Source organism: Hypomesus nipponensis, chromosome 9 (assembly GCF_054491055.1).
Source record: "Hypomesus nipponensis isolate SF chromosome 9, ASM5449105v1, whole genome shotgun sequence".
Taxonomy (NCBI): Eukaryota; Metazoa; Chordata; class Actinopteri; order Osmeriformes; family Osmeridae; genus Hypomesus; species Hypomesus nipponensis.
In genome coordinates, this window is record NC_140369.1 from 11,067,803 (window position 1) to 11,095,004 (window position 27,202).

The following is a 27,202-nucleotide window of genomic DNA, read 5'->3' on the forward strand; positions in this document are numbered from 1 at the left end:
GCTATTGTAGTAGAATGGGTAAGTAGAACGTAAGGATGAATGGGTAGGTAGAATGGAAGTCTGTGTCTGGTCTCCATGGCTCTGTTTGTTTGTCAGGATAACGTAGATGGGACAACCCCAAGCATCCACTGCACTTGTTTCGTGTCAGTGCCCAAGAGGAGGGAGTTTCTTCCTGAAGTAGGTTGGGATAATTGACTAAATTGTCATTTAAACTGGAGAATACCTCTGCTGTCATTTCAGAAGACAGCAGTGCATTTTGTAGACTAGGTATCATGCACAGCTGACGGATAAACATTTGTTAATTGTCAATTTAGATTCTTCGTTTTCATCAAACTTAAAAGCTCTATATAATTTACGGTTTAAATGTTTATTGTTATGTACTTCTAAGTGTTCCAGTTGCATTTGTCACTATGGTGTAATGTAGTGAGGTCCAAGCGCTTGTTGGTCCCTCCCCGGAAAAGGCTATGTACAGATTGAATAGCGAATCCACGGCTGCGCCTTGCAAGGCACTTTTTTCGGAAAATATTTTGAACCAGCAGCAGCCGTCGTTATTATTACAGAATAGACATGATGGAACTGGCGCAAATGCAAGTCTGCATTTATTTGAGGTGAGATTCTGTGTAAAGGCTATGATGTGTAAAAACGATTCTCAGAGTTCGAAGGAAGTGCGCAACCTACCATCCTTCAAATCACAGTAGAAATCTGAGTGCTAATTCCTTTTCCTTTTGCTGTTCTCGATCGGCGTGGGATCTATCAAAACCAAAAACGTTGGATGTTTTTTGTTGGCATCTCTTGACAATTATGGGCCGGCTGTTGAAGTGTGCTAGCGTCACGTCTGTAGCCTATGTGGTTACAGAACTGTACAAAAGCAGCGGTGGCTATAAAGATAAACGTTAAAGCCTTTTAAAAGGAAAAGTCTGAAGTTGTAGGCCATCGACACGTTCATTTCTGCTTTTGTTCAATCTGTCTATGTTTACTTGTTGCCGCCCATCACCCCGCCCTGCAACAATGTTTCAAACTTTTTGAGGGATGGTCGACTGGGCGTCAGTGGTTGAGGTCTCATTGTGGCTATTGCCACTTTGCAGTAAACCATTAATCAATCCCTTCCATGCATCGTCTCATGTCAGACAATGAGATGGTCCCTTATAGTGGCAAATAATGTAACCTGTAGGGCCGAGGCTACAATAATTAATTGTGGCTGTACATCGGCAATCTGGGTTGGTAAAAAACGGCAAAATCTGTTAAACCTGTGTCGACGGTGAACTGGGTTTCATGAAAATCTGCAATTGATATAGGCTACCTTTCCCTTTGCATTCATGTTACCATGGAAACCTTTGGTTTTAAGCATTGAAGTGGTTGGTTAAGGGTGGTTGAGATGGACACTCAAATTGCCTTGTAAAAGATCTGAGCAAATTCCAGTCAGTAGGCCTAATTATTGTCAATGGTATTGTAGGCCTACATACTTTTCAAATATAGGTGTGACAGGGACATGGACTTTATGGGTTATAGCCTAAAGTTAAATGAAGTGATGCAAATTTAGAATTAAAAGAATTAGTCCTGAATTATGTGAATCCTTTATATAGCCTATCTGCTTAGTTACATGCACACGAGAAAGTAAAAAATCTTAAAATGAAATCTTAAATTAACAAAAACCTTAGCCTTTCATTGGGCTATATTCCCCATTTTAAGAATTGGCCTATAGCCCCTAGACTACCTACATGTAAATCACTGTGCTACGGGTTCTAACCATCCAATTAAATCCAAAGTAAAAGAATGCGCAGTGAAAGTAAGCACAGCGAGAGTGAAAGGGAAGGAGGGAGGGAGGAGAGTGGGGGGTAAATCTGCTAATCCTCCTTGTCCTCAATCTCTGCCTTGACAGTCCAGGAGAGAAGGGACAGAGCAAGACGCGCAGTTAATAAACTGCGGAAGATAAGATAGATTCGCCCAAACTATCAACAACTGGACTATAAGTGTCTATAACGTGAAATCCTGTTTTTTTATTTTAGCAAATGCTTTTTTAACCAGGGTAACGCTCGTGCCCTTTTAATTGCTATTTAAACCGACGGTTAATCCAATTTCTGAACGCTACCCGTGCTAGGAAGGAACGTGGAGTTTGGCATCGCGTCCCTCAGCTGAATTTTCAATGAGCGCCACAGAGAATTCCACCGAGGATTCCAAATTGGAATCTGTCATACAGGTGATGATGTCGGTGTTTCCTTCCTTCGATGTCAGACAAAATAAAGTAGAATATACCCGCTTGTCTTCAGTTATATGTGATAATTGTTTATTCTTGTAAAAAGAAGCATAATGGGTTCCTTAACACTGTTGTAGGGATTTTGTGTCTTTTGACTTGAGTGTGAGTGTGAAATGAGGGTTCCATACTGTTCAAAATAGTGTCACGGGTGACTGCTGAGACACCACCTGCCCTCCTGGCAGCAAATAGCCCCAGCACCTAGTTGGGTTTGTGCAACAACAAAAAGTTAGAGGCCTACATGTGCACATATACTATACTATACTATACTATACTATACTATACTATACTATACTATACTATACTATACTATACTATACTATACTATACTATACTATACTATACTATACTATACTGTATTTCCAACTTTGATTAGGTGATTGTGATTGCTGTGCTTTCTGAAACAGTGCTACAGCATTCTGTTTGCACTCTTGCCTTATATCTTTTTTTTCTTAGATTCAAGTGTCCATAACAGCTGTTATCATGTTCTTCTATTTCTCTCTCTCTTTGTCTCTCTCTCTCTCTTTGTCTCTCTCTCTCTGTCTCAGAGGCTGGAGGAGAGCGTCCTGTCTGAGGAGAAGAGGCTGACAGTTCGAGGCTCCTCCCCAGACGGCCCACCCACGTGTTTACCTGCACGGGTCAGAGAAATTGTCACCAAAAACCTCAACGATAACTGTGAGTGTTCAGCCATCTTTGCACTGTTGGTTAGCTATTCTTAGAATAAGACGGTGTGCATACGAGTGTTTATGTCAGTGTGTGAGTGTCCATCTTTCTTTTCTCCTCCCTGTTGCAGCAGCAGGGGCCATGTCCTCAGTCATGTCCCTCCAGGAGGAGAACAGAGTGTTGCAGGGTGAGCTGGGAAGGCTGGAGGACCTGCTAGCGCACAGCAGGGCAGACCGAGATGAGCTGGCCATCAAGTACAGTGCCATCAGCGAGAGGGTGAGAGATAATGACAGGCAGCAAAATATGGGACAATTGACAGTACTAACGGTGTGGAGAAAGACATGGGTTAACAGGACAAATGGGAAATAACATGAACGTGAATGGAGAGGTATGAGTACGGAAATAAGCTGGCTAATAGCTGTTTAATAGTTTAGCAACCATTGTGGTCTGGAATCTTTATGCTTAAGGTGTAATGTTTGGAATTGCAATAAACCACACGACTTTCAAAGAGATATTTGATGAGTGTATATAGTGAAAAGCAAGGCACTATTTTCCTTATTTCCCTTTTAGTATTTCCTTTGTCTGTCCAGGGTGAGATTTGTCTGTCTCCCTGGTTACAGGGTCTGGAGTGGCATGTTGCTATGGCGTTTGTCACCCATGGTGATTGTAAACAGGGGCCTCGGTGGGGAGAAGTGGGGGTCTGGGAGGGTATACAAAGCTGAAAGCTACTGCAAACAGAATAGCTGTGCTTATGACACCAACTGACAAACTACATTTATTTTTGATGAATCCAAATAAATCATTATCTATTTAAAATGCAGATTCATTACATTAAGGAACTCAAAATGCAGTAATGGATTGTCTTGGCTCTTGTCCTTGCATGTATTCTCCATAAATGGTTTGTAATACTCAAGTGAGTGTTAGTTGGTTAGTTCTTACTAATAAACTCCCTGCACTGTGCCCTGAGCGCAGCTGGAGCAGACTCTACGTCTGGAGACAGGTGAGGAGCAGGATTCCCCCGAGTCTCGCAGCCTTGCCCAGCAGAATGTGGACCTGCGCAGACGTCTGGACGAGGAGCAGGCGGCCTACAAGCGCAAGATCACCGCTTACCAGGAGGGGCAGCAGAGGCAGGCTCAGCTAGTGCAGAAACTTCAGGCCAAGGTACCCAGAATACCTCATTTTCTATTCAGCCTGGTTCCCCTTGTTGATGAAGGCTTTACTTGTTGAGCTTGTGGACCGGTTGGTCTGTTGACTACAAGTTTACCCTGTTGAATCTCTGATCATTATGTGAAGAGCTTGATGTATGGGCCTGATTATGGAACACAAGCTTAATAAAGCTTCAAAGTTGGCCTTTAGTTATTCCCATTTATCTTGTCATTGTAAAATGTTCATTGTAACCACGCTTTTGTCTGCTGGTCTCAGGTGTTGCAGTACAAGAAGAGATGTGGGGATCTTGAGCAGACACTGTTGGAGAGGTCCTCAGAGCTTGAGCAGCACAGACTAAGTGTGAGTGTTGCTTCAGCAACATACAACTACAGTGCCACTGAAATTTGAATTAACAATGGATGACCTCCACTTAGGGACGCTGTGATTTGTCAAGCAACAATCACCATGGAGGAGAGGATGATCCAGGTAGCGACCTGGAAAATGCTCTTATCCGATTGGAAGAGGAACAGCAAAGGCAAGTATTTAAGCCAAACTGGTGCAAAGAATATCAAATGCAATCAAATAAAAATGTACAGGTTACTGTACATGTACAGGTTACCGTGGTCTGGTTTATTGACATCATTGCTAGGAGAACTTGTTTGACTGGTAGAAACAGGAGCATTGAAAGGTTTTCTGGGTCATTAAATAGCCCTCCATTCTCTTAGTTTGTTATAAGACTTGACATTGCCTCTTCAGAAGCAGCAGTCTTTCAGCGGTGAATGCCATGTTGAGAGAGCAGCTGGAGCAGGCTGGGTTGGCCAATGAGGCGCTCAGCCAAGACCTTCGCAGGCTCACTGTTGATTGGACCAAAGCCAGGGAGGAGCTGGAGCAGAGGGAGTCTGATTGGAGGAGAGAGGAAGAGGTGGGGAATTTGATTAAGAAGAGGAGTTCGTCCAATAAATACATAAATAAAAAGCCATATAAGGATCATACCTGTTGACAGTCTCCTTGTTATACCTGACCATGAGTCTCTGTCACTTTCAGTCTTTTCACAGTTATTTCAGCAGTGAGCATAGTAGGCTACTGTCACTATGGCGACAGGTGGTGGGCTTCCGAAGGCATGTGTGTGAGCTGAAGAGTGCCACAGAAAGGTTTGAGCGACACTGTTACGCGACACATACTACTTACACCCTGACGTCGACTTCTTGTAACGTGTGCACTTTGCTGTGGCCCTTCAGGGACCTGTCGGACATGCGTAACGAGCTGGCGAGGACGTCTCAGTCGGCACAGTCGGCATGCACTGGCCTCAACGCCTCGTTGCGAAGCCGGGAGGGTGGGGCTGCCCTGACGCTGGAGCGTGAGACGGCGCTGCGGGCGCAGCTGGAGCTGCAGCTGAGAGAACGCGTGGCGGAGATGATGAGCCTGCAGACCAGGACAGACTCGGAGAGGGCGGAGCTTAACGCCAGGTCAGCAAGGGATGAGGGTTTACGGGTCTTTCAGTCTCGTCTGTCTGTTAGTTTTGGGTGCACTTTATTCTTGATAGTTCTTCATTTCCATTTCGTAGCACTAAGAGTGTTCAACGAAATGGTCGACACAAGGTGCTTTTTGGTTTGTTATCGTATTTTATGACTTTGTATGTGTCATCAGGTTTTCAGATGCGGTGCGGGAGGCAGAGAGGATGAAAGGACAACTGGAGGATAAAGACAGAGACTTGGTCACTCTGACCAGGAGGCTGGAGGTGAGACTGGCCACTGACCCAGCTAGGATATGTCCTCAAGACCCTCAACATCTGACTGTGTTGGGTCTAACTGCGTTACAGGAGCAGAGTGGCAACGATGAGTCCGACCTGCAAGTGATGAGAACCCACATGGATACTCTGCTGGACACACTGAGGGATATTGCCCAGGTAGAAATAGCACACACAAACACACACACACACATGCAGACACACAGTCACACACACATGCAGACACACACTCACACACACACACACACATGCAGACACACACTCACACACACATGCAGACACACACACACACACACATGCAGACACACACTCACACACACATGCAGACACACACACACATGCAGACACACACACACACATGCAGACACACACTCACACACACATGCAGACACACACACACACATGCAGACACACACTCACATGAGTAAATCCATTCCCAACATCCTCTCCCCAGTCCGTCCTGTCAGATGGAGACTCCTCCTCAGAAGCAGATCAGGACAGCAGCGGAGCCCCCATGTTGGCCCTACTCCGCGGCTCCTCCCCACATCGCTCCTCATCTCCACGGCGATCCTCCTCCCCATCACGTACCTCGTGGGTGCCCCTCCCAGAGGCTAGCCTGTCCGCTCTGCGCTCGGCAGTGAGCAGCAGACAGCTCCAACTGCAGGTAATGGAGCCTCTCGGTTCAGCAAAACTGGATTGAACTCTGTCTGATATATACTGTGCATGCTGTACTTTGGTGCACATTTCCATAGGAATACACCCGCAGTGCAGTAATATCCATCAGTCATATTCACCGCAACAACCTGTCGTGCACGTCTCCTTTCCCCAGGCACATTATAGGGGCATTGTGACAAAGATGCACAAGGTCTTTCTCCACAATTGTGTCCATTTGTCCATTTGGCACGGTGTGTTGTGCAGGATCTGCGCGGGCGCCTGACGAGCGCACAGTCCTCTGTGCAGCAGCTACGCAGGCAGCTGACTGAGGCCGAGTCCTCCAGGCGAGAAGTGGAGCAGCGCAGCCAGACCCTGCAGGGAGAGAGGGACGCTGCCCAGAGAGAGAAAGACACCATGCAGAGGGAGAGGGACAGGCTGAAACAGGACAGAGATGCCCTTGCCAGGTAGGTAAACCATGCAGGGCTGAATTAGGCTGGCTGGTTGCTGATTGATCCATGGGGGTTTCCTGGTTAGAAATCAACTTGGAGAACCCTTGTACTCAATATTAGTGGAGACGGAGAACTGGTTCTAATAATGTTTGACCTCACACACAAACACTTACTGTAGTTAATGATTTCTTACATCTCTGACAACCCTTTCATGCTTTTCAAATCAACCTGTGTTCCTGTTTACCTCCTAATTGCGTCCTCCTGTTCTTCCTGTGGTAGTGAGAGGGCCAGTGTGGAGAGGGCAGCTCAGGCAGCACAGAGCCAGGCTCAGGCCCTGCAGATGGACTGTGAGAGACTCCAACTGTCTGTGACCTCGGCCCTGAGAGAGAGAGACCGTGAGAAGGAGGAGAAGCAAGCCATCAGCCAGGAGCGAGACCGAGCCAAGGCGGAGACAGAGCGAGTGTAAGTGGAGGAGCTGTGGGAAGAGAGGGAGGAGAGAGGGTAAGGAAGAGTAAAGAGAGGGATCAAAGGAAAGGGTTTGAGAAGAAGGTTCTAGAGCTTCCGTGGGTTAAAGAGCGGAAGATGATGGAGTATAACGGTGTGGAAAAGCCTCCTCAGTGATCTTCCACTCTCCCCATCCCAGTCAGAAGCAGTGGGAGCAGAGTGAGTGCCGTGCCTCGGCCCAGCGCGGAGAGCTGTCCTCAGTGAGGGAGACGCACCAGCAGCGGGAGGTGGAGAAGCAGCTTCTGGAGGGAGAAAGAACCCAGCTTACTGAGGCTCTGGCGCGGGTTAGAAAAACACACGCACTTCTGTTACGCAGCTTCTGTTATCCATCCTGCATTTAAAGCCTGACCCTCCCCCTCTCTTCCAGGCTGAGAGCAGTAATGCAGAACTCTCGCTGCTGGTCAACAAACTCCGGTCCGAGGAGGCTGCCCTCAGGGACTCTCTGTCCAAGATGGGCAGCATGAACAAGGGCCTGGCCCAGGACAAGACTGACCTCAACACAATCATCAGTCAGGTGAGACACCAGTAGCAGCTCTCTGTGTGTGTGGCTGTGTTGGTATGTCTTAAGTTTACTAGGTCTTGGAGTGTGGGTGTAAGTCTGGCATCTCGTTGTGTTTGATCAGCTGGAGGAGGAGAAGGCCCATTTGTGTGCTCAGAAACGGGAGGCAGAGCAAGAGAAGCTGACAATTAGAGATGAGCTGGTCCGATTGGAGCAGGACCGGCTAGAGCTGGACTCCGCCCGTCTCTCTCTCTACCAGTCGCTGCAGGACACTGAGATGAGCAGGGTGGGGATAGAGGCTGAGCTTCAGACCCTCAGGGCTGAAAGAGTCAAGCTTCAGGACAAAGTCACTCAGGTCGGCATGCATCCTTACACTACTGACCTGTCGCTTCATCTCAATACCATGTCTCCATCTACAAGTGTTTACCAGAAATATTAATTCATTTTAACAGCAATGGTTGTACTAGTTCTGAATGACACACTACTGTACTGCATACCCCTTTCTCTCCCTGCTGACCTCTGACCCCCTGACTGACAGCTGTGTGGGGAGGTGAGCTCCCTCAGCACTGAGCTGGGCCTTGCTCGTGGCGAGGAGCAACGGCAGGGAGTAGCTTTGGAGGAGGTGGGGCGGGGTCGGGCGGAGCTGACCAGAGAGAAGGCGGGGCTAGTCGTTCAGCTGACTGCATCGGAGAGAGAGAATGCCATTCTGACAGAGGAACTAGCTGCATTCAGGTCAGACTGTGTGTGTGTGTGTGAAAATGTGCAAATTTTTGTGTGGGAGTGTTTCCAGACATTTGTGGGTGTGTGTATGTGAGTGTGCGTCGGTCGTTAACCTGTGTTCCCGTCCCTGGGCAGGTCTGAGCGGGAGGCGCTGGAGACCAGCCTGTTTGAGGTGCAGCAGCAGCTGGTTCAGCTGGAGTCTCGAAGGGAGCAGCTGGAGAGTGAGAACCAGACCTTCAGGCTCCGCACCGAGAGCTCCACCGGTAAAAAACACATCTGGGAAGGAAAAACATGAAAACAATTGAATCTGGCCATCAATTTGAACATGTTTCATGAGCTGAGATAGATAAACTTGATGTGTAGTTGGAGAGAAAGGGAGTTTCGAGAGTGGTTGATTGAGGGTTTATTGCTATGCTGCTGTGGTGCGGTGTAACGCTCTCTGTCCCTGGTGACTGTGCAGCTGAGCTGCGGCGGGTGCGTTCGGAGGGAGAGAACGCGTTAGCCCGCAGTGAGAGGGAGAGAGAGGCTCTCGCCCAGGCCCTCAGCATTACTCAGCTGGAGGCCCAGCAGAACTTGCGCAATGCCATATCTGACCACCAGGAGGAACTGGAGAAACTGGCCGCTGAGAAGGTGAGAGAGGCCAAAGCTACCCCACTCTCATGCTAGCTACCATATCGGTTGCTATTCATCTCAGTAGTGCTAGGGTTCAGGTTCAAGGATTTGATGGGACATAAATCCCCTCTGTCTGGTTCTGTTCCAGTATTGACTCTAGTGACTGAGTATCACGTTTATGTTTGTATATAGGAGGCCCTCCGCTGCAGTCTGGTGAGCGAACAGGAGGCAGTGCTGAGGAGGTTGAGGCAGGAGGCAGAAGAGCAGCTTCTCAGAGCGGAGAGAGAGGGAGAGGAGCTGAGGGAGGAGGTCCGGAGTGTGCAGCACGACAGAGACCAGAGTCTTCTCCAGGCCGAGACAGAGAAGCAACAGGTGAGCGACCTGACTCTCAGGCTCCATGGAGAGGCCTGCTAGGGGTCTGGGACTGGAAATAGGAGGAGGCCAATACAAGGAAGAGCAGATAAGAACATAAACATGGTGTGGCCCAAAAATCCCCTGTGTACCTTTTCCTGCTGTGTGGGTTTCAACCTGCTCCGCTGCGCCCGGAGACCGTCCCTGGCTCTTCTACCAGCTGTTTCAAAGGACTTCTGTCTTCCTGTTGTAGGCGCTGTCCCTAAAGGAGGCTGAGAAGGCAGGTCTGTCTGAGAAACTGTGCACCCTGCAGGCTGAGCTGGCCACTGCTGGGCTGGAGGTGGAGAGACTGGCCAGAGAGTCAGCCCACTACAAAGACCTGGAGAGGGTGAATACGAGCACTGAGTTCTGTTCGATGGTTACTCATTCAATCAGGCCCATTCTATAGTATACTGATATTTCGTGCCACTTAGATTTGAACATTTCCCCCTTCTACTTCGCTGATCCCTCTTGCTCCTTCTTCAGGCCTCAGTGGGAGCTCTGACCGGGGAGTTACTGGAACTTCGCTCCCAGCTGGAGGATGCTGCCAGCCTGCATGAGCGAGACCTGCACAGGCTGCAGGAGAGCTGCACAGACCTGCAGACACGCGCTGACGCCGCCCTCAAAGAGGTGAGGCAGGGTCGGAGGCCGAGAGCTAGCGATGGGGGAGCAAATTCAACAAGAGATCCATTTCTTGGACATGCAAGGACGTTTCAGAAATACGATTTGATGTGTGCAATCACCTGGTAGTTTACCACACTTCCCCCTCCCTGCCCTCCAGTTGGAAGAGTGCAGAGCCTCCCTAACAGCCAGTGAGGAGAGTCGCGACCAGCTGAGGAGGGACTTGCTGGAGACGGAGAGGCGTCTCAACCAAACGCGGGACACCGGGGAGGGCTACAGAAGGGATGGGGTGGAGTTACATCGCACCCTCGATGATGTCACCAAAGAAAAGGATACTCTCAGCCAATCAAACAGACAGCTGAGGGAGACATTGAGAAGTGCTGAAATGGAGAGAATCAGGTAGAATATGGCAACACCTATCTGATTCTAGCAGTGTACAAGCCTGCTTTGAGATGTATGAATGGAATGGAGTGTTGCTGGATTGATGATTACGTTGAAAACTTAATTGAAAACGTAACCGTGCATTTCAACTTCATACTATGTGGCAGCTGTCTGTGTACGAATTAGAAAACTGTGTGTGTGCCAGTGTGAAGCGGCAGTGTGAGGAGAAGGAGCAGCGTGTGGCCGTGCTGGAGGAGAGCCTGGCAGCTACTCAGAGGGAGGTGCTGGAGCTGCGCAGCTGCCTGAGGGAGGTGGAGAAGTCCCGCCTGGAGGCCCGCAGAGAGCTGCAGGAGCTCCGCAGACAGGTCCGTCAGCACCACCAGGCCACAAGACCAACACCCCCAGCTAGCAACACCCCCTAGTATCTTGTCAACCTTTATGCTAGATGTAATCAAGTGGGGAAATGACCACTTCCTCAGTTAAACATGACCCGTGAGGGTTTCTAAAGGCCCCTCCCTCCCTCCCTCCCTCAGGTGAAGGTGTTGGATGGAGAGAAGGAGCAGAAGGAGAAGGAGGTGGCAGAGCTGCAGACCCGCCTCTCCCTGGAGGAACAGAGAGAGGAGGAGAGAGGGAGGGACATCTTCTCCCTCAAGCAGAAGCTGACTGAAGCAGACACAGTCAGGAACTGCATCAAGAAGGAGGTGAGGATAGAGGGATGGATGGTTGGAGGTTCGAATGGGGGAAGAAATGATAAGGCAGAGCAGATGATGCCAGGTATTAATATGAAAGTGGTCTGCACTTCATAAACATGAGTACCTTGACTTCTACACGAGTGAAGGATGTGTGTACTTTTGCCATCTCCGCTCCCTCTCGTCCCAGCCTCTCAACCCGTCTTCCTCCTCTCCTCTCCTGCCCTCAGCTGTCTGTCCTCCAGCGGCGCCTGGCAGACTCGGAGTCAGGCTGGCGGGGCTGTGAGAGGGAGCTCACCGCCCAGCTGCAGGAAGCTCGTGGATGTGAGAAGAAGCTGCAGGACGAGGCCAGGAACCTGTCCCTGCGGGCCCAGACAGCCCAGGACTCAGCGGCCCAGGCCAGCCTGCAGCTCAGCGAGGCCCAGGGCCGCCTGGCAGCCACCGAGGCAGAGCTGGCCCGGGCCGAGGCCGGCCGCAGGGAGCTGGAGTTCAGGCTGGGCAGCCTGCAGTCGGCGTTGACCCGCACGCTGGGCATAGGGGCTGGTGGCAGGGGCAGCACAGGTGGTGGCAGGGGTAGGAGTCCGGGAGGTAGCTCGCCGTCTCCCAGCAGTATGGCCCGTCACCGTAGCCTCTCACCCATGCGGAGCTCATTGACACCTCCCAAAGGTGAGGGGGACACACAAGGGCACGATGGGAAATATTCGTCATACTAAACACACAACCATTCACACACGTGCTAGATCCGTCAAGAAGACTCGAGTCCTTTTCCTGTTTGTGCCAGATTTCCGGGGCAGTACCCCTGACAATGCCCTGGGTTTGAGACCTCTCTCTCCGGAGAAGGGGGACACCCCCATGCCTTTGCCAGAGTTGGACCCAGAGACCTTGCGTTGTGGCCTCCGAGAATTCCTCCAGGAGTTGCGTGATGCACAGAGAGACAGGGTAACAGCACGGCGCAGGGCACGTCGCAGGGCACGGCACAGGGCACGGCGCAGGGCACAGTGATACAAATAACATGTCATATCATCTCATGGATATTCTGTATGTCCGGTTTATCCCCATAACACATGATGAAACATGCAACAATCTATTGACGTATACCCCTCTATGATCCACATGTAGTTCTCTGTAATCTGGTCTCCCATGCACTGTGTTGCTGTGTTGCAGGATGACGCTCGCTGCCAGCTGGGGGCGCTACAGCGGGAAATCGAGGAGGTAACAGCGGAGCGAGAAGCAGCTCAGAACCGTCTGGTTCAGATCCACAACTCCCTCCAGGAGTGTCAGGAGGGTGAGCAGTGTGCACATGCGTACATGGTTGTAAACCTTATTGGCCTGGCAACAGCACACATACAAACACACACACACACAAACTGGCATCTGTAATGTAGCGGTCATGACTGTTCCCAGGTAAGCGAGGCGTGGACGGCCGTCTGAGCTCCACCCAGGCCATGCTGCAGCAACAGGAGGATGCGGCACGGAGGGGCGAGAGGGAGAGGAGGGCTCTGGCTGACCGAGTCAAGGAGCTGGAGAGATCCCTGCAAGCCACTGACACCGAGAAGAAACACACTCAGGTACAGACAGACAGTCAGGTACAGACAGACAGTCAGCTACAGACAGACAGTCAGGTACAGACAGACACTCAGGTACAGACAAACACATTACAGCTGATCAGACACAGCGACTGACACACCTAACATACCACAGACTCTACTGCTCTGTACTGAAAAGGGATGTGCCAACATTGCCATATGCTGACACTGAGTGTGACCTCATGGGGGAGTGACAAAGCTGCAGGGGATTGCCACAACAACAGATGCCACCGAAACAATTTGTTGTTTCCATGTCATATGTCCTGGCAAAGCAACACTCCATATGTCCAGTCTCCTAACGCCAGCCTTCAGGCCACCTTCAGAAACTGTTTGTATAGCAGACAGCAGAGGGAGCATGGGCACAAGGAGGATAGCTGGATGAGGGGAAGGAAGGAACAAGAACAAAGGTTTGTAGAATAAGAGGGAAGAGAAAAGACAGCTAAAAGACAGAGTTGGCTATGTGGAAGGATTTATGAGAATTTAAAAAATTTACGTTTTTGGAAGGGAGTCAGGAGAAGCAAAAAGGAGAGACAAAGGGGACAGTGAGAGCGAGGGCGAAGTTTCAAGCCAGCTGTCTCCATTTGTGTTTTCTATCAGTCTGGTCTTTTTGAGAATGTACTTGTGGACTGTCTGTGTTTACCTGTCTGCTGCTAAGGCCTGAGGTTCAAGATGATTCCTGAGGTCCTTTTCACTAGACAAACCACTTGTTGACTGTCAGTGGGTCAGTTTACAACATACAAACATTACTGCAACAATTGACCTTGAGATCCATCTCTTTATCCCCTTCCTCCCATCTCAACCTCTGCCCTTACTCAATCCGTCACGTTTCTCTCTCCACATCTTGTCTTCTATCTCCTCTCCTGCCCTCCACCTCTCGCCCTCCAGGACCAGCTGAGTAAGCAGCGTGCCTGTGAGGTGCGTCTGGAGGCTGAGCGCAGGCGTCTGAGGGAGGCCCTGGAGGCCGCTGAGGCCCGGGCCACCAGGCTGGAGCTGGGCAGGCGCAGCCTGGAGGGGGAGCTGGGACGGGTGAGGCTCAGCCTCGGGGATAGGGAGGCTGAGACCCAGGCCACCCAGGACAGACACGACTCCCTATTCAAACAGGTTCAGTATAGAACTGATGCAGCACAGATGTACTCTGGACAGGATCAGGATGACAAGATGTCAAGTGAGTGGAAAGTTCGTTTTTTTTTTGTTCTTCATCCAAACTGTAATTGTATGTCCCAGGTGGCCGAGGGGGAGAGTCGTGTTTCCTCGCTTCTAAGAGAGGTGGAAAAACTTAGCCAGGCCCTGTCCAAAGCCCAGGAAGGAGAGACCTCTCTCCGGGAGAAGAACCAGACCCTCAGCCAGAGCCTTCAGGAAGCCACTGTAGCCCACAGCACCACCCAGGGGCGCCTGGCAGCAGTGCAGAAATCTCAGTGCTTGGCAGAGCAGGACAGGAGACAGCTGCAGGTAGGTGGAGGATGGAAGTGGGCACACAGAGAGTCTTTTTCGTAGTTGTGTTTCAGTATGAAGACAGAAGCTCTGTGTTCAGGAGGTTCTGGATGAGGTGCGGTCAGCCATGACCGAGGGGAAGAGGAACATGACGGTCCTTACTGAGCGTGTGCACAGCCTGCAGAGTGATCTGAGTCAGAGCGAGCTGAGACGAGGAGAGCTGGAGGCGGAGCTGGCCCACACCCAAGAGGTGAGGGATGGGAGGGATCGGGAAAAGCAATGGATTCAATGTCAAGACTGCCTAAGAGACTGTGACCCATACTGCAGATCAGCCTAAAGGATTTGTGAGATCTGGGGGAATTGGACAGTTGTGGACAATGTGATTATGACTCCAACTGGAACTCTGTCTGTAGAAGACAAGTTTATGGTTTTGGTCCAGATGAGTTCACATCACTCATAGATAATGCAATAAAATAGAATGACTCATGCATACTGTTATAATGATAAATACATGATTAACCTCTAGCCTCTCACTCACCTATGTCTGATGTCTTCTCCCTCGGTCTCCCCCCCCTCCCCCCCCCAGGCTCTGCGTCTGCGCTCCGCCAGTCTGGCGGAGACCCAGCGCAGTGCCCAGTCCGCCCAGACGGAGCGGGCGTCAGCCGAGGAGAGACTGCGAGGGCTCCAGAGGGCCGTGGCCATGCTCGAGACGGAGAAGAGAGACGCAGAAAGACAGGCTGTCCGTCTGGAGAAGGACAAGAATGCCTTGAGGAGCACACTGGATAAGGTTAGCGTATAGTGAACGTTCACCGCCTCGAGTCGGGGAAAACACCACGCCCAGTAAGCACCTTCATTAGCACACACACTTGTGGTTAAATGTAGACCAGTATACTGCTTTTTAGATCTGTGTGTGTGTGTGTGTGTGTGTGTGACTGTCTCTGTTCAATAGGTGGAGCGCCAGAAGCTGAAGACAGAGGAGGGCAGCATGCGTCTGTCTGCAGAGAAAAGCCGTCTGGACCGATCCCTCAACACCACAGAGCAGGAGCTGCTGGATGCTCAGAGACAGACAGCTCTGCTGGAGGTAGGCTGCAGGACAGACACAGACACAACAACAGCTCTGCCCCAGGCAGGCTGCAGGACAGAGACACAGCCCTGGTAACAGGCTGGCTGCAGGACAGAGACACAGCCCTGGTAACAGGCTGGCTGCAGGACAGAGACACCGCCCTGGTAACAGGCAGGCTGCAGGACAGAGAGACAGCCCTGGTGTTGTGTGGTGTGGTGACTGGTGAATGCGTTGCTGTCGAGTGTGTTCACTCAGCTGTTATTGTGATTTACGCTACAAAGGTGTGAGGGATAGGGCTTCTTAATAACCTAGGTTCTGCTATATCTCAGTTCTCTTTCTTGGGCACTGTAGAGAAGAAGGATTGTCATCATTTTTAGGTGTTTGCTAGAATGATTTTGAGTTTTGACGTCCCATTTTGTCCCCAAAATACACTTTATAATTTTTCTGTGAAACCACACATAACAAAACCTATTTACCTTAATGATTGGTTGAATCTGGAAGTCCGCATTTTTTTAACTGGCTGCCTTGAGAAAAGGACAAGCTCGTTATTGCGAAAATGACATATTGTTTGGTGAATGTCTGCTTCTTTTCTGTTTTAAAGACAAGGCTAGTTTGTGCTCGATAGCTATGGCTAGAAAGTCACCATTCGTTACAAAGAATTTCCCTGGTTAGACAGTGCCGTAGCTTTTGATTATTGTACATTCTTTTTTATGTATTTCCCCCCCCTCAAGACTCAGTCTTATTAGTGTTTGAGCTCAGGGATGTCCATGTGTAAGAGGGTTGGATTCAGCTCTGAAATGGCCATAGCCTGGGGGCTCTGGGCTCTTGGTACATCTGCTGCTAGTTAGACCGCTTAACATGAGGGAGTTTAGAAAAGTTTAGATCTGAGCCTGGGGTGTTTCTCTTACTGTTGCAGTGTAAACATGTTTTGTAAGAATATACAACAGACAACATCTGGAATATTCAATTGACGCAAAAATGTCAAGGAATTGTTTTCATTGAATACTTTTGATCTTGTTGTGTACGTATTTACGTATACGTTCATGCATCCAACCATGGAATAAATCCAACGACACACACTTCTTCAATGACCAACAATGGAAACTGATATCTAAGCTTAAAGAGTGTATTCAGCTGAGACTGCTATATTCACCTTGAGCAATGTGGATACAGTCAGGAGGTGGACTGTTTGTTGTAGAAACAGTAGTACTAGTCATCTTTGCGTCAATGGTGCCCCACATGCTATTGGCAAGGACCTCAACAACTATATTGCAACTGTATCTATATATTGTATGTTAAAGCTGGTTGACAACTGTGAACCATTTTGAAGTAGAACTGAATCCCCCTCTGTACTTTAGTGTGTTTTGTTTGTGTGTATGCTTCATGACTAGGCCCAGCTGGCCGAGATGGAGCAATCCCACAGTGTGAGCGAGAGCTTGGCCCGGCAGCGTGAGGAGGTCCAGCGTGAGGCCGAGAGGCTGAGGCTGGCCCACAAGGAGGCTGAGAAGACCCTGGCCGCTAGAGAGAGAGCACACCGCCACAGGGTCAAAGGCCTGGAGGAACAGGTGTGTGTGAGCCACAGAGTTTGGCCCACAGAACATTCTTAGTGTGTTCTGGACCATATATAATCTGTGCTTTTTATGGTCAACAACTGTTTGATGTCGGTTCTTCAAAAGCTGCCCCCCCACACACACACACACACAAACGCCCCCCCATGCTGTAGTTCGAAAGAATGACTCTCCAACTTGACCTTTAATTTGTTCGGCGGAATCTTCCTGATTCGTCTTATATGACACAAACTTCCTAATTCATTTCCTATTTCCCAAGGTGTCCACTCTAAAGGAGCAGCTGCAGCAGGAGATGAGGCGACGACAGCCCTCCCTGCCCCCCTCCGTAATGTCTGGGGGGAACTGAATAGCACCCCCTATCTCCGAGGACCAATAACTGTAAAAATGCTTAGAGAAGCAGTAATTGCAACAATGACTTTCCAGCTCTCCTCCTACTCAGGGAGAAACTTCAGACACCACAAGATCCAGACAGGCTCTGAACCGAGGCCTGCTTTAGGAATCATGGAGTGACATCCACAGATATGCCAGTCCAGGGTTGAATTCTCTTCCCTTAAATCCGCTTACAAAGAGAATGAGTTTTGGATTCAGTGACAGCACCAGGCAACTCACTAAACAACTATTTAAAGGAACTTTACTGTCCCCACTATTTCCTAGAATGTGATTTTATTGATTGTCAGGACCAGTAGGTAGACACTGAAGCATAAATAACACATGAGAGGGACTAAATTAGACCATGTGTTATGTACTGTGTGTGTGCACAATATGTTTTAGATGATTTATACTGCTAATGCTACTAACATAGGTATTACTGTCAAACTGATGTAGACTTAACTACAATGGAAATGTATGGATATATAATTTATAAAAAGTCTGTGTACTACATAGTTTAAGTACTGTGTTATGAAATGTACAGAACCAGCACACGTCATTTGCTAAGGGATTGTGTATAAGGGAATGGTCATACATTTGAACTGCTGTATATCATACTAAAATCAATTTGGCCTCCATATGAGGGTTTGTCCTGTGATTCATCCGGCTTCAAAACTTTCTTCAATGTTGTCATTTTTTTTTTTTTTACATCTGAAGATCTCGATGACTTAACTTCACATGTAAGCATGTAAGCCATGGCATGTAAGCCATCTGTGTGACAGTATCTTCTCCAGGAAACAGAGAATAAGGACACCAATCCAGCCCACATGCAGGATTCAAACATCAGGATGTTACACACAGACACACGGCTGTAGTAAAAAATCCAAACAATTATTTAATTTGTCTTTATAATGAGAGGTGTTAGAAAGCAGTGGTCCAGAAACAAAGAATCTGTGAGCTGCCTTTTCAGAGCACTTCTAGACACTGTTATGTGAAACGACACGTTTTCTGCCAGGTAGTCTTCTAGCTGTGTGAAGGTTGTATTAAACTCACCAGATAGATTACTTTCTAGAAGGTAAAATGCCTCTGAGTGTTCACCATTCTTCAAAGTAGGGCAATGTGTGATTATTACTGATTGAGTATTGATTATACTTTTATTGTCAGTGTGCAGTGGCTGCCATTTGACGTTTTACCTTACTAAAGGTTGGTCAAGACCATCACTGCTTTGCAACAGAGGTACAGTAAAAAAAAATACATACAAACATCTAACAACAACAAAGAACAGTACAGAATATAAAATGGCACAAAAAATGGCAGTCCTGTGAATATCTGACAGTGCTGCTTTTCATAGCACCAGTGTGATACTGTTTTAATAGCACCAGTGAAATTAACGTTCCTGTGGAGTATATATTTCTATCCATACACTTATGTACTACAAATTTGATGTTTTGTTATTTATATAATTCTGAAAAGAAAAATAGATGAAAAAGTGAAAGGAACAAGGAACAAACATGGCCTCTTTGGTTTAGAAAGAGATGTGGAACACTGAGTTTTGACTCAAGAGGGAGAGACAAGTAGGGGAAGAGGGTGAGGATGAAAGGAGGGAAGGGAATGGTAAAGATGGGTAGAAGAGAGAGTGGCAGTTGGCGATGTGGCAGTATCTGGGCTGATGCTGTCCATCTCCTCAGTCTTCTAGCAGCCACCACAGCTCTTCCCACAGCTGCTTCCCAGAGAGCCACACTGGCCACTCACCGCCGCTACGCCACACCGGGAGAACTGGTCACGGCACAGGTCAGCTACACTCAGAGAGGGGAGAAGGAGACAGCTGACAAAATGGGCTCTATAAGCATGCAACCACTACTTATCATGTGTGAATTATACACTTTCTCAGTTCATATACTGATAAATCTACACAAGGATATTGGGCATTCATCTCACCTCGGAGCAGCTCTTCATGTGCACACACAGTCCTCACACACACCTCTTTGTTGATAACGTACACCCGTCGCAAGCTGAAAAAGAGAACTTGTCTTACGCAGTGCTGCGACAGTATGAGAGTGAATTGACTCATCAGTGTCTGTCTGGTTGATGGTCTGTTATTATTAGTTGTAGCTTACCTGTAGAAGCAGAGACTGTTCAGGCATTGTTTACATGGCTTGTGAACAGAGTAAAGTCTGGTACAGGGGTACTGCTCTTCTCTGCAATCTAGACAACACAAACTAACTCAGGGCAACAGTAGGCTACAAGAACTATCCATCAACTACTACTTACAGGAGAATGTATGTATCTATTTCCCAATGTGTTTGTTTTTCTTACCCAGTGGGCCAGGCTCAGTGGGCTCTGTTTCAGCATCTGAAACACAGCAATGAATGGTACAAAATTGAAGATGCAGTCGACTCACAATGACTCACACTTCTGACAGTGGAAGCTACAGTACAGAGGAACTCCCCAGGTCCACATGTGGAGCAGAACAGTTGAAGATGGCCTACCAGACTGTCCCGGAACAGACAGTGGGTCTATAGGGAGCTGCCTCTGGTTCACATCGTCAGTATTCTCTAGGGGCATAGGAGGGGAAGGACAAGGAAGGTATGTAGAGAGGATCAACAGAGGAGAGAGAAAAAAAGAGATGAGAAGAATCCATTAGACAGTATCTTGATTACCTGAAGTCCACTAATGGAAAAAAAAGTTGGCCAAAATATTGTTTTTAGTACGATAAAAGAAGTGGTGTTTTTTAAGGGGTCCTTACCCTGGATGTAATCTGGATCATATTCTGTGAAAAATGATAACACTACATATTAATGAGACTTTCTTTGACTAGAATGGTGTCATGGATAATTTGATGTCATGCCGTGATGACTTAAACAGAGAAGCATGACAAATGGCATGTAACAACCCCATCACACTGGGCATGTAACAACCACATCACACTGGTGGAGACTTGGTTGCAGCACAGTGGGGGTGTCCCATAACATTCTGCTCCAAACAAAAGGGACCACATTGTTTCAAACAGAGTGAGAATGAAAGAGGATGCAGTTGCTTGACTTGCTTACAAATGTTTACTAATGAAAGAGGATGGATGCGCTTGACTTGTTCAGATATAATTACTAATTCACTAGCGTAGTTCTTATTTGAGCATTTCTGTGACTTTGGCAACCGTTTTCATCTTCAAAAGGGAGATGCCTGGCAGAAAGCATTGCATGGACGTGAAATGATCAGCAGTGAGAAGTCCTGATACTAATTCAGTACAAATTATTTTCCAAGACACAGATTAGGTCTTGTTTTAGCACAGTCAATCATTTTAGGGTGCATGTGTAAACAGGAATCCAGTAATACATAAATTGTGACAAAACAAAACTCACCCGAAAACGAGAAGGTGTTGGGAATGTAGACCTGGGCTAGCAGAAGAGCTGTTGATGTTCGTTCAAGAAATAAGGCAAAAGGTACATCTGTAAGGCTTTATGTATGATGTGCTGAGAGGAGCTCTGGATCTGTTTATCTGTACTGTATGCAGCCATGTTGTGTGAATGGTGTATGTTGCGGTTGTCTTTGTCACCTGGCATGCAAAGCAGAAGGAGGACTCTCATGGTCACTCTCTGTATGGAGAGTGGACTGACACTGGCACTGAGGAGAGATCATTTAGTGTTAGTGACAGACAGTGTCAGCATTTTACAGTGGGACAGTGCTGGTATAGGTTACAAGTCAAGAGTGACTTAGATTTCCCTATTCCTGTCTGTCTGTTTGTCTCTATCTTGCCTCACTTCTCCAGACTCTTTTTGTCCTCCCTCAACTCTCTCCCTTACCCTCCCTCTCTCATGCCCATCTTTCACCCCTCCTTCTGTACTCTCGCTCTCTATCTTTTCTCCTACTTCTCTCTCTCTCCCTCTCTGCCCTCCTTGACCTCTCCTCCGCAACTCTCGCTCTTTACCTGACCCCCCCACCCCCGGCCTCAAACAGTCAAGGGGAGGAAGTGAAAAGGTTAAAAAGGTCTTCCTTAACAATCCCTCTGGGTTTCTACTTTTCTCCGTTCCACTGTGAAAACTTTAAGCTTCTGCAGAAAAAAGCCGTAGAAAAAGTCAGGACTGCATTCCAGGAAAAGAACCACTGAATGCCCCCCCCCCCCAACACACACACACACACACACACACACTGACACACTTCTTTCTCTCTCTCTCTCTCTCTCTCTCTCTCTCTCTCTCACTCTCTCTCTCTCTCTCTCACTCTATCACTCTCTCTCTCAGTTTTCTCTCAGTTTTCTCTATTTCTTTCTCCACATCTCTAATTTCCGTTCTGACGCTCTCTGTTGTAATTTCCTTGAATCCCCCTCCCCCTCCCTTCTCACTCCCTTACTGTTTCTCCCTACAAAGCAGTTCTTGCCATGTTGAATTAGTACTGTGTAGTCACTCATTGTGAACTGTTTTTAACTCAACTTTAAAGTTAGATACAATGTAATAATTGAAAACATTGTTTCTTTTCTAAAAAGTCAAGAAAATTTGCATTAATAAAGTGACCTAATTATAAGTCAAAGTGAAATTTTAAACCAGTTATTGGTCTCTCTCCTTGTGGAATAGTGAATAGCTCCTCTCTCTTTGCCAAACTGGACTCAACAATCTACACTGTGAGCTACTCCAGCAATCACCCAATTCTTTTTTTTTTTTTTTGCGGTTCTTTTTGTGAATGTACATATACATATGTGAGTATAAATGTCATGTATACCTGTCTTCAATGCACAGCGTGTATGTATCATACTACCAAGTGTGCCTGCTCCTGTATGTGTGTATACAGACATTCCTCATGTGCATCACACTGGCTATTGGAAACCATATGTTTTCATAGCACACATCTGGGAGCTATTACCCCCCCCCCCACACACACACACACACACACACACACCACACCCACTTCCCATCCCCACACACACTTTACCCATCAGCCCCCACCAGTTTTGTCTTCTCCCCAGCCATCCCTGACCCCCCTACCAAAAACACTGGGGACTGGGAACAATGACACAATGACTGGGGAATGCCTTTCCTCTTCTCCCAATACAATTAAAGGTTTGTTTTCTATAAATCATTGAATCTCTCTTACCAAGCTCCCTGCCCACAAAGTAACCATGCATGCCCTCTCTCATTATTTTAATGAAAAATTGGCCAGCCCTTCTCTATTGTACTTCAATTACCCCAGGCTATAACTCCACCTCCTGGACTATATTACCATATTGCCCCCCACCTCCAACTCCCCTGGCAATAGACCACATGTCAAACTTAAGTGCCAACAGAAATACACCAGTCACAATAATGCCATTCATTCGCAGATTATTTTTCTTATAGAAAAGTTTTTTAATTGTGAAGTACCATAGCTACTAGCCGGATGTCAGATCTCAACAATTGGTTTACATAGCCATCTATAGAGTAATAAAGACAACCTCTGATAGTAGGTCCGTTGATTGTACGCATTTTTACACCATATGGGATTTTAATCAAATAGGTTTTAAATTTCGCTTACCTAACTTTTCCTCACTTTGAACCGACGATCCACTAAGTTCATGCGTTTGCTCCGTCTTTTGCACGTTTGCACCGTCAGACCGAGCGCCACATTGTACCACTCCGCCTCCCTTGTCCCCTCCCCGAATCCCAGCCAGCGACGACCCCCATCCACCACAGACTGCATTCTTGCCTATGTAGCTTTACCTCAGTGTCACAACTTCTGTACAGTGCAACGTAAATTACTAAGACCCTTAATAATAATCATGAATAACAATAATAAAACGTAATAAATACGTTTGCATTCGTGATTTTTTTTTTTTGCACAGTCAGTTTTTACTAACTGACTGTGCATTGCACCTTGGATAAAAAACATTGAACAAACATGAATTTCCTCATTCTGAACAGTCTCGTTACTGAAGATAATTTTCTTTTAGCTGTGTAGTGGCAATTAACTTAAATGTCAGACTGTGAATGACAATGTACACCTTTTCAGGTCATACCCTCAACATATTTGATGAAATATTTTGAGAGGCTGACATCTAGAGGACGTACCGATGAGTCTAAACATTGCACCTGTTTAACACCCGGTTGCTGCAGGGTGGGTCGCCAAAATGTGTCTGTTTGGATCAACATTATTTTCTTAATCTGTGTGGTCATGTTTTGGCTCAGCAGTGTACACTTTAATGCAATATATGTTCTGAACAGTCAATAACACAATGCGGTATAGGTTTCATTTTTCATTGTAATGTATTTTGCATGCATGTCATGCATTTTGAAAACGGCAAATCTGTCCCCAACACTTTTTTAGTAAGAATATGTTATTTAACAGCCACATTCTCAGTTATTAAAAAATTCTCTCCCACCTACATCTGAAAACACACCTATGCCCATGACACAATGAGACACACAAGGCAACCAATCATTGGCATGACAGTCATGTATTTATTATATACTCAAACAAAGACTGCCATTACTATATTATATAAGTAGAGCATAATCATACACATTTTTATGTCCGTGAACCCACATCACTCTCTGAACTTAAACACACTCACGCAAACATCCACACACACAACCAAACAATGGCCATGAACCAAGGAATGCGCCTTTCATTTCAAATTCTGCAGGTCATGTCTCAAAAACACACAAGCATTCACTCTCACACACAACAACGAACACACACCATAAAACATACACACTCTCAAATCAATGAGAGGCAACGTCCCCTATTTCCTTCAAAGTCCAGTGTCCCTAGTGCTGGAGTGCAGTGGTGTTGAGTTGACAGGTGTGCAGGCCCACCAGACCTCACTGGGCTTCTGTTTCATGAATTAAGAGCATAATTTAAAGAAGCAAAGGATGGGGTGAGTGTCAAGGATGAGCCTGCATCTAGACAGCAGCAGACTTCTTCTCCTTGTAAGTGGCCATCATCTTTTTAATCTCTGCTATTGCCTTGCCAGGGTTCAGGCCCTAGGAGAGGACAGAGGAATAGAGTGTCACAAGCAGGAAAGGTTAGGGTGGTACAGTGAGACCATAGGGGACAGTGCCAAGTCTGTCCCAGTGCACACAGGAGGGGCTAGGTGGGTGTACCTTGGGGCAGGTCTTAGTGCAGTTCATGATGGTGTGACAGCGGTAGAGGGAGAAGGGATCCTGGAGCTTGGACAGACGCTCCTCTGTGAACTCGTCTCTCGAGTCGATCATCCAGCGGTAGGCCTGGAAAAAGAGATGGGCAGCATGACCGAAAACTGACGCACTGTATGGTCTCACAAACACACACACACACACACACACACACAAGTCAACACACCTGCATGAGGACAGCAGGTCCCAGGTACTTGTCTCCGTTCCACCAGTAGCTGGGACAGCTTGTACTGCAGCATGCACACAGGATACATTCATAAAGCCCATCCTGAAAGAGAGGAAATGAAAGGCACCCTTTAAAAAGGGAAGAAGCGATGAGTTCCCTTTGCATTGAGATTGTATTTTCTATACGGTACCAGTTTTTGTCTGTCGTCCACTGTCTGCAAGTACTGCTCCTTCCCTTCATTGGCCTCGTCCTTCTTCTTCAGGTAAGGTTCAATCGACTTGTACTGGGCATAGAAGTTGCTCATGTCCTGCGGTCAGAAGACAAGAGTGCGTTAACAAGCTAACCCAGCATCTCAAGTAACAACAACAAAACAACCGTAGGATCAAAATGGAGACAATTCTAGTGGTCTACAGCCCTCCTGAGTCCCCTGGTCTGTAGTCTCAAGTATAGGACTAACAGATTAAAGATAGTCTGGGGTAAGAGAAGAGGCTGCTGGGAGATGATACTCACAGGCACCAGATCCTTCACCACATACATGTGAGGCAGAGGGTAGATCTTGGAGACCTTGCTGGTGTTGGTGTCAATTTTGTTTAGACAGGCCAGTGTGTTTCCCCCATTGATGTTCATTGCACAGGATCCACAAATACCTGCAGAAACACAAAAATAGACACAAAGTGTTACTAGACACCAACACAACTATACTATGACATCATGGTGAGTGCTGATGCTACCGGACCATGCACTGGTTTACTTAGAATCAACTTTATGTTTTCCCTTATTTACTGCTGTGAAATCAATGCAGTTTCAGTTCAAGGAATCCCTTGTCTGAACTGTCCACGATGGCATTTGTTGCTGAATGACTCACCTTCTCTGCAGGAGCGGCGGAAGGTCAGTGTGGAATCCATCTCATTCTTGATCTTGATGAGAGCATCAAGGACCATGGGCCCACAGCTGCGTATAGAAGAAACCGGAGCCAGAAAGAGTTTTAGCCTTTTGTTTCACATTTAACACATCCATACTGTACAGCTATAAAGGGAACACAGAGAAAGTTGTGGGAGGGGTATTTCCTAAACGACACAGTTCAATCCCACACACAGTATTACAGATATGGTGTCTCAGTGACCAGAGCTGAATCAGTCCCTCAGAGTCCTAAGGCAGGCAGTGCAGGGACTGAAGAGCTCAGTAGAGTCACAGATGGGAGGAGAACTAGGAAACTGTCCAGAATGTGTCAGAAGGCCTCAGTCTTAAGTATAGCTGAAGGGTGTTCCTTGAACACTACAGAACACACTGTACTCTGATTAAGCCAAAGCTAATGCCCTGAGTCACAGAAGCGGTGTGCTCTTGAACCAAAGCAAGGAGCAAAACAACCGTACCACAATTCTCTACTCCAGAAACAGGACACCCCATTTCTATTCTTGGTGGACGGAGATTTACTCATTACAGACACCAGGGGCAGAGGTCAAAATATTGCACAACTCATTCAGGTGTACAAGGCAAAGGTCTAACAGTCTTAATTAGGACAAAGTCCTAATGAAATACATACAGTATATTTACACTAATATAACAGAACTCAGGCAGACTATAGAGGCTGTACTTTACTCACGTGTTGAGGTCAATTTCATAGGTCTGCATGCGAGGTTTATCTCCTGTTGTGTCTGGGTCCCAGCGATACACCTGGAACTTCTTGATTCTGGGCTGAGAGGCTGGGGCAGCGGCTGTCTGAGCATACCTGACCGTCTGACGAGAGGAGTGAGAGGGATACAGGACATTTGACAGATTGTCTTTTGTTGTGAATTACAATAAAGCCCCATTGTGTGTTACCCTTTACCTAGTTGTCTATCAGCTCCTACTCAATATATCTATGCAGGGAGTTCATATTCAAGTAGAGGCTAACATTCTACTTTGTTATGGCGGTGACACCTGTCAGGTCAGCAATGTTAGCTAGATAGCTAGAGTAGCCTAGCAGTATTGTGTCTATGAGCTAAGCTACATTTTCATCCGCCTAGTAACGATGTTAAATCGTGAATATTCAAATATACATTTATACATGTATGAATATGATCCTGATAACATGGACTTTGACATTAATAAAGCAAGCTAATTTTGAAAATAAATCCAACTTCTAATAGGTTGACACATAAGGAATTTCCTTAGTCAGTAGACAACTATCTAGCTAACTAAGCTAGCAAAGTAGCTAGCTACGCAATGTATCTGCCTCGCTGTCAAGAGGAATTTCTAGCGCTTATTGAGTGACAATTTCACCCAGGGCATTGATTAAATGAAGCTATATGGATTTAGTTGTTATCAATAAGAAACATACCACCATTCCAACAGAGGAACGGATAGCCACAGCACCGCATCTGCCCAAGGACGTTAGACCAACAACCGACATCTTGAAGTTTCTGACCTCTCGCTAGGGTTTCCGCTATCCCAGTATCCTCTGCGAGGGCCGGGTTATTACGTCGGTAAACACTGATATAAGGGATGCATTCCATTTCAGAAGGTTGTACCCTTTTCTGTGTATATTTGCATTTATTATTCACATATTGATGATAAATTCTACATATGAATA

The 27,202-nt window shown here is 47.2% G+C and overlaps 3 protein-coding genes across 3 annotated transcripts; 1 reads left to right on the plus strand and 2 right to left on the minus strand.

Moving 5' to 3' along the window:
- Positions 1-464: 464 nt before the first annotated feature.
- On the plus strand, positions 465-18,051 carry crocc (ciliary rootlet coiled-coil, rootletin). The gene is made up of 37 exons (XM_084706317.1): positions 465-608; positions 2,800-2,926; positions 3,045-3,190; positions 3,887-4,075; positions 4,337-4,420; positions 4,495-4,595; positions 4,817-4,982; positions 5,105-5,211; positions 5,299-5,526; positions 5,708-5,798; positions 5,880-5,966; positions 6,262-6,471; positions 6,726-6,925; positions 7,190-7,372; positions 7,554-7,698; positions 7,782-7,928; positions 8,038-8,268; positions 8,452-8,645; positions 8,769-8,896; positions 9,094-9,263; positions 9,438-9,617; positions 9,850-9,984; positions 10,122-10,265; positions 10,417-10,655; positions 10,843-11,002; positions 11,171-11,338; positions 11,557-11,992; positions 12,108-12,265; positions 12,491-12,611; positions 12,731-12,894; positions 13,798-14,013; positions 14,137-14,361; positions 14,444-14,593; positions 14,930-15,130; positions 15,293-15,424; positions 16,798-16,971; positions 17,234-18,051. Exons 1-37 carry the CDS (start codon positions 465-467, stop codon positions 17,318-17,320), a joined length of 6,168 nt encoding a protein of 2,055 aa, XP_084562443.1. The 3' UTR covers positions 17,321-18,051.
- Positions 18,052-18,210: 159 nt separating this feature from the next.
- Positions 18,211-22,962, minus strand: mfap2 (microfibril associated protein 2). Its single transcript, XM_084705329.1, has 9 exons — positions 22,846-22,962; positions 20,897-20,964; positions 20,703-20,750; positions 20,090-20,113; positions 19,833-19,898; positions 19,660-19,695; positions 19,461-19,548; positions 19,282-19,355; positions 18,211-19,139 (listed from the first exon to the last, which is right to left on the minus strand). The coding sequence occupies exons 2-9, from the start codon at positions 20,925-20,927 to the stop codon at positions 19,036-19,038; spliced, it is 471 nt and encodes a 156-aa protein (XP_084561455.1). The 5' UTR covers positions 20,928-20,964; positions 22,846-22,962; the 3' UTR covers positions 18,211-19,035.
- A 783-nt stretch (positions 22,963-23,745) lies between these two features.
- Positions 23,746-27,082, minus strand: sdhb (succinate dehydrogenase complex, subunit B, iron sulfur (Ip)). Its single transcript, XM_084706029.1, has 8 exons — positions 26,951-27,082; positions 26,234-26,367; positions 25,496-25,581; positions 25,141-25,277; positions 24,821-24,937; positions 24,631-24,732; positions 24,414-24,536; positions 23,746-24,293 (listed from the first exon to the last, which is right to left on the minus strand). The coding sequence occupies exons 1-8, from the start codon at positions 27,020-27,022 to the stop codon at positions 24,213-24,215; spliced, it is 852 nt and encodes a 283-aa protein (XP_084562155.1). The 5' UTR covers positions 27,023-27,082; the 3' UTR covers positions 23,746-24,212.
- Between the last annotated feature and the right edge of the window lie 120 nt (positions 27,083-27,202).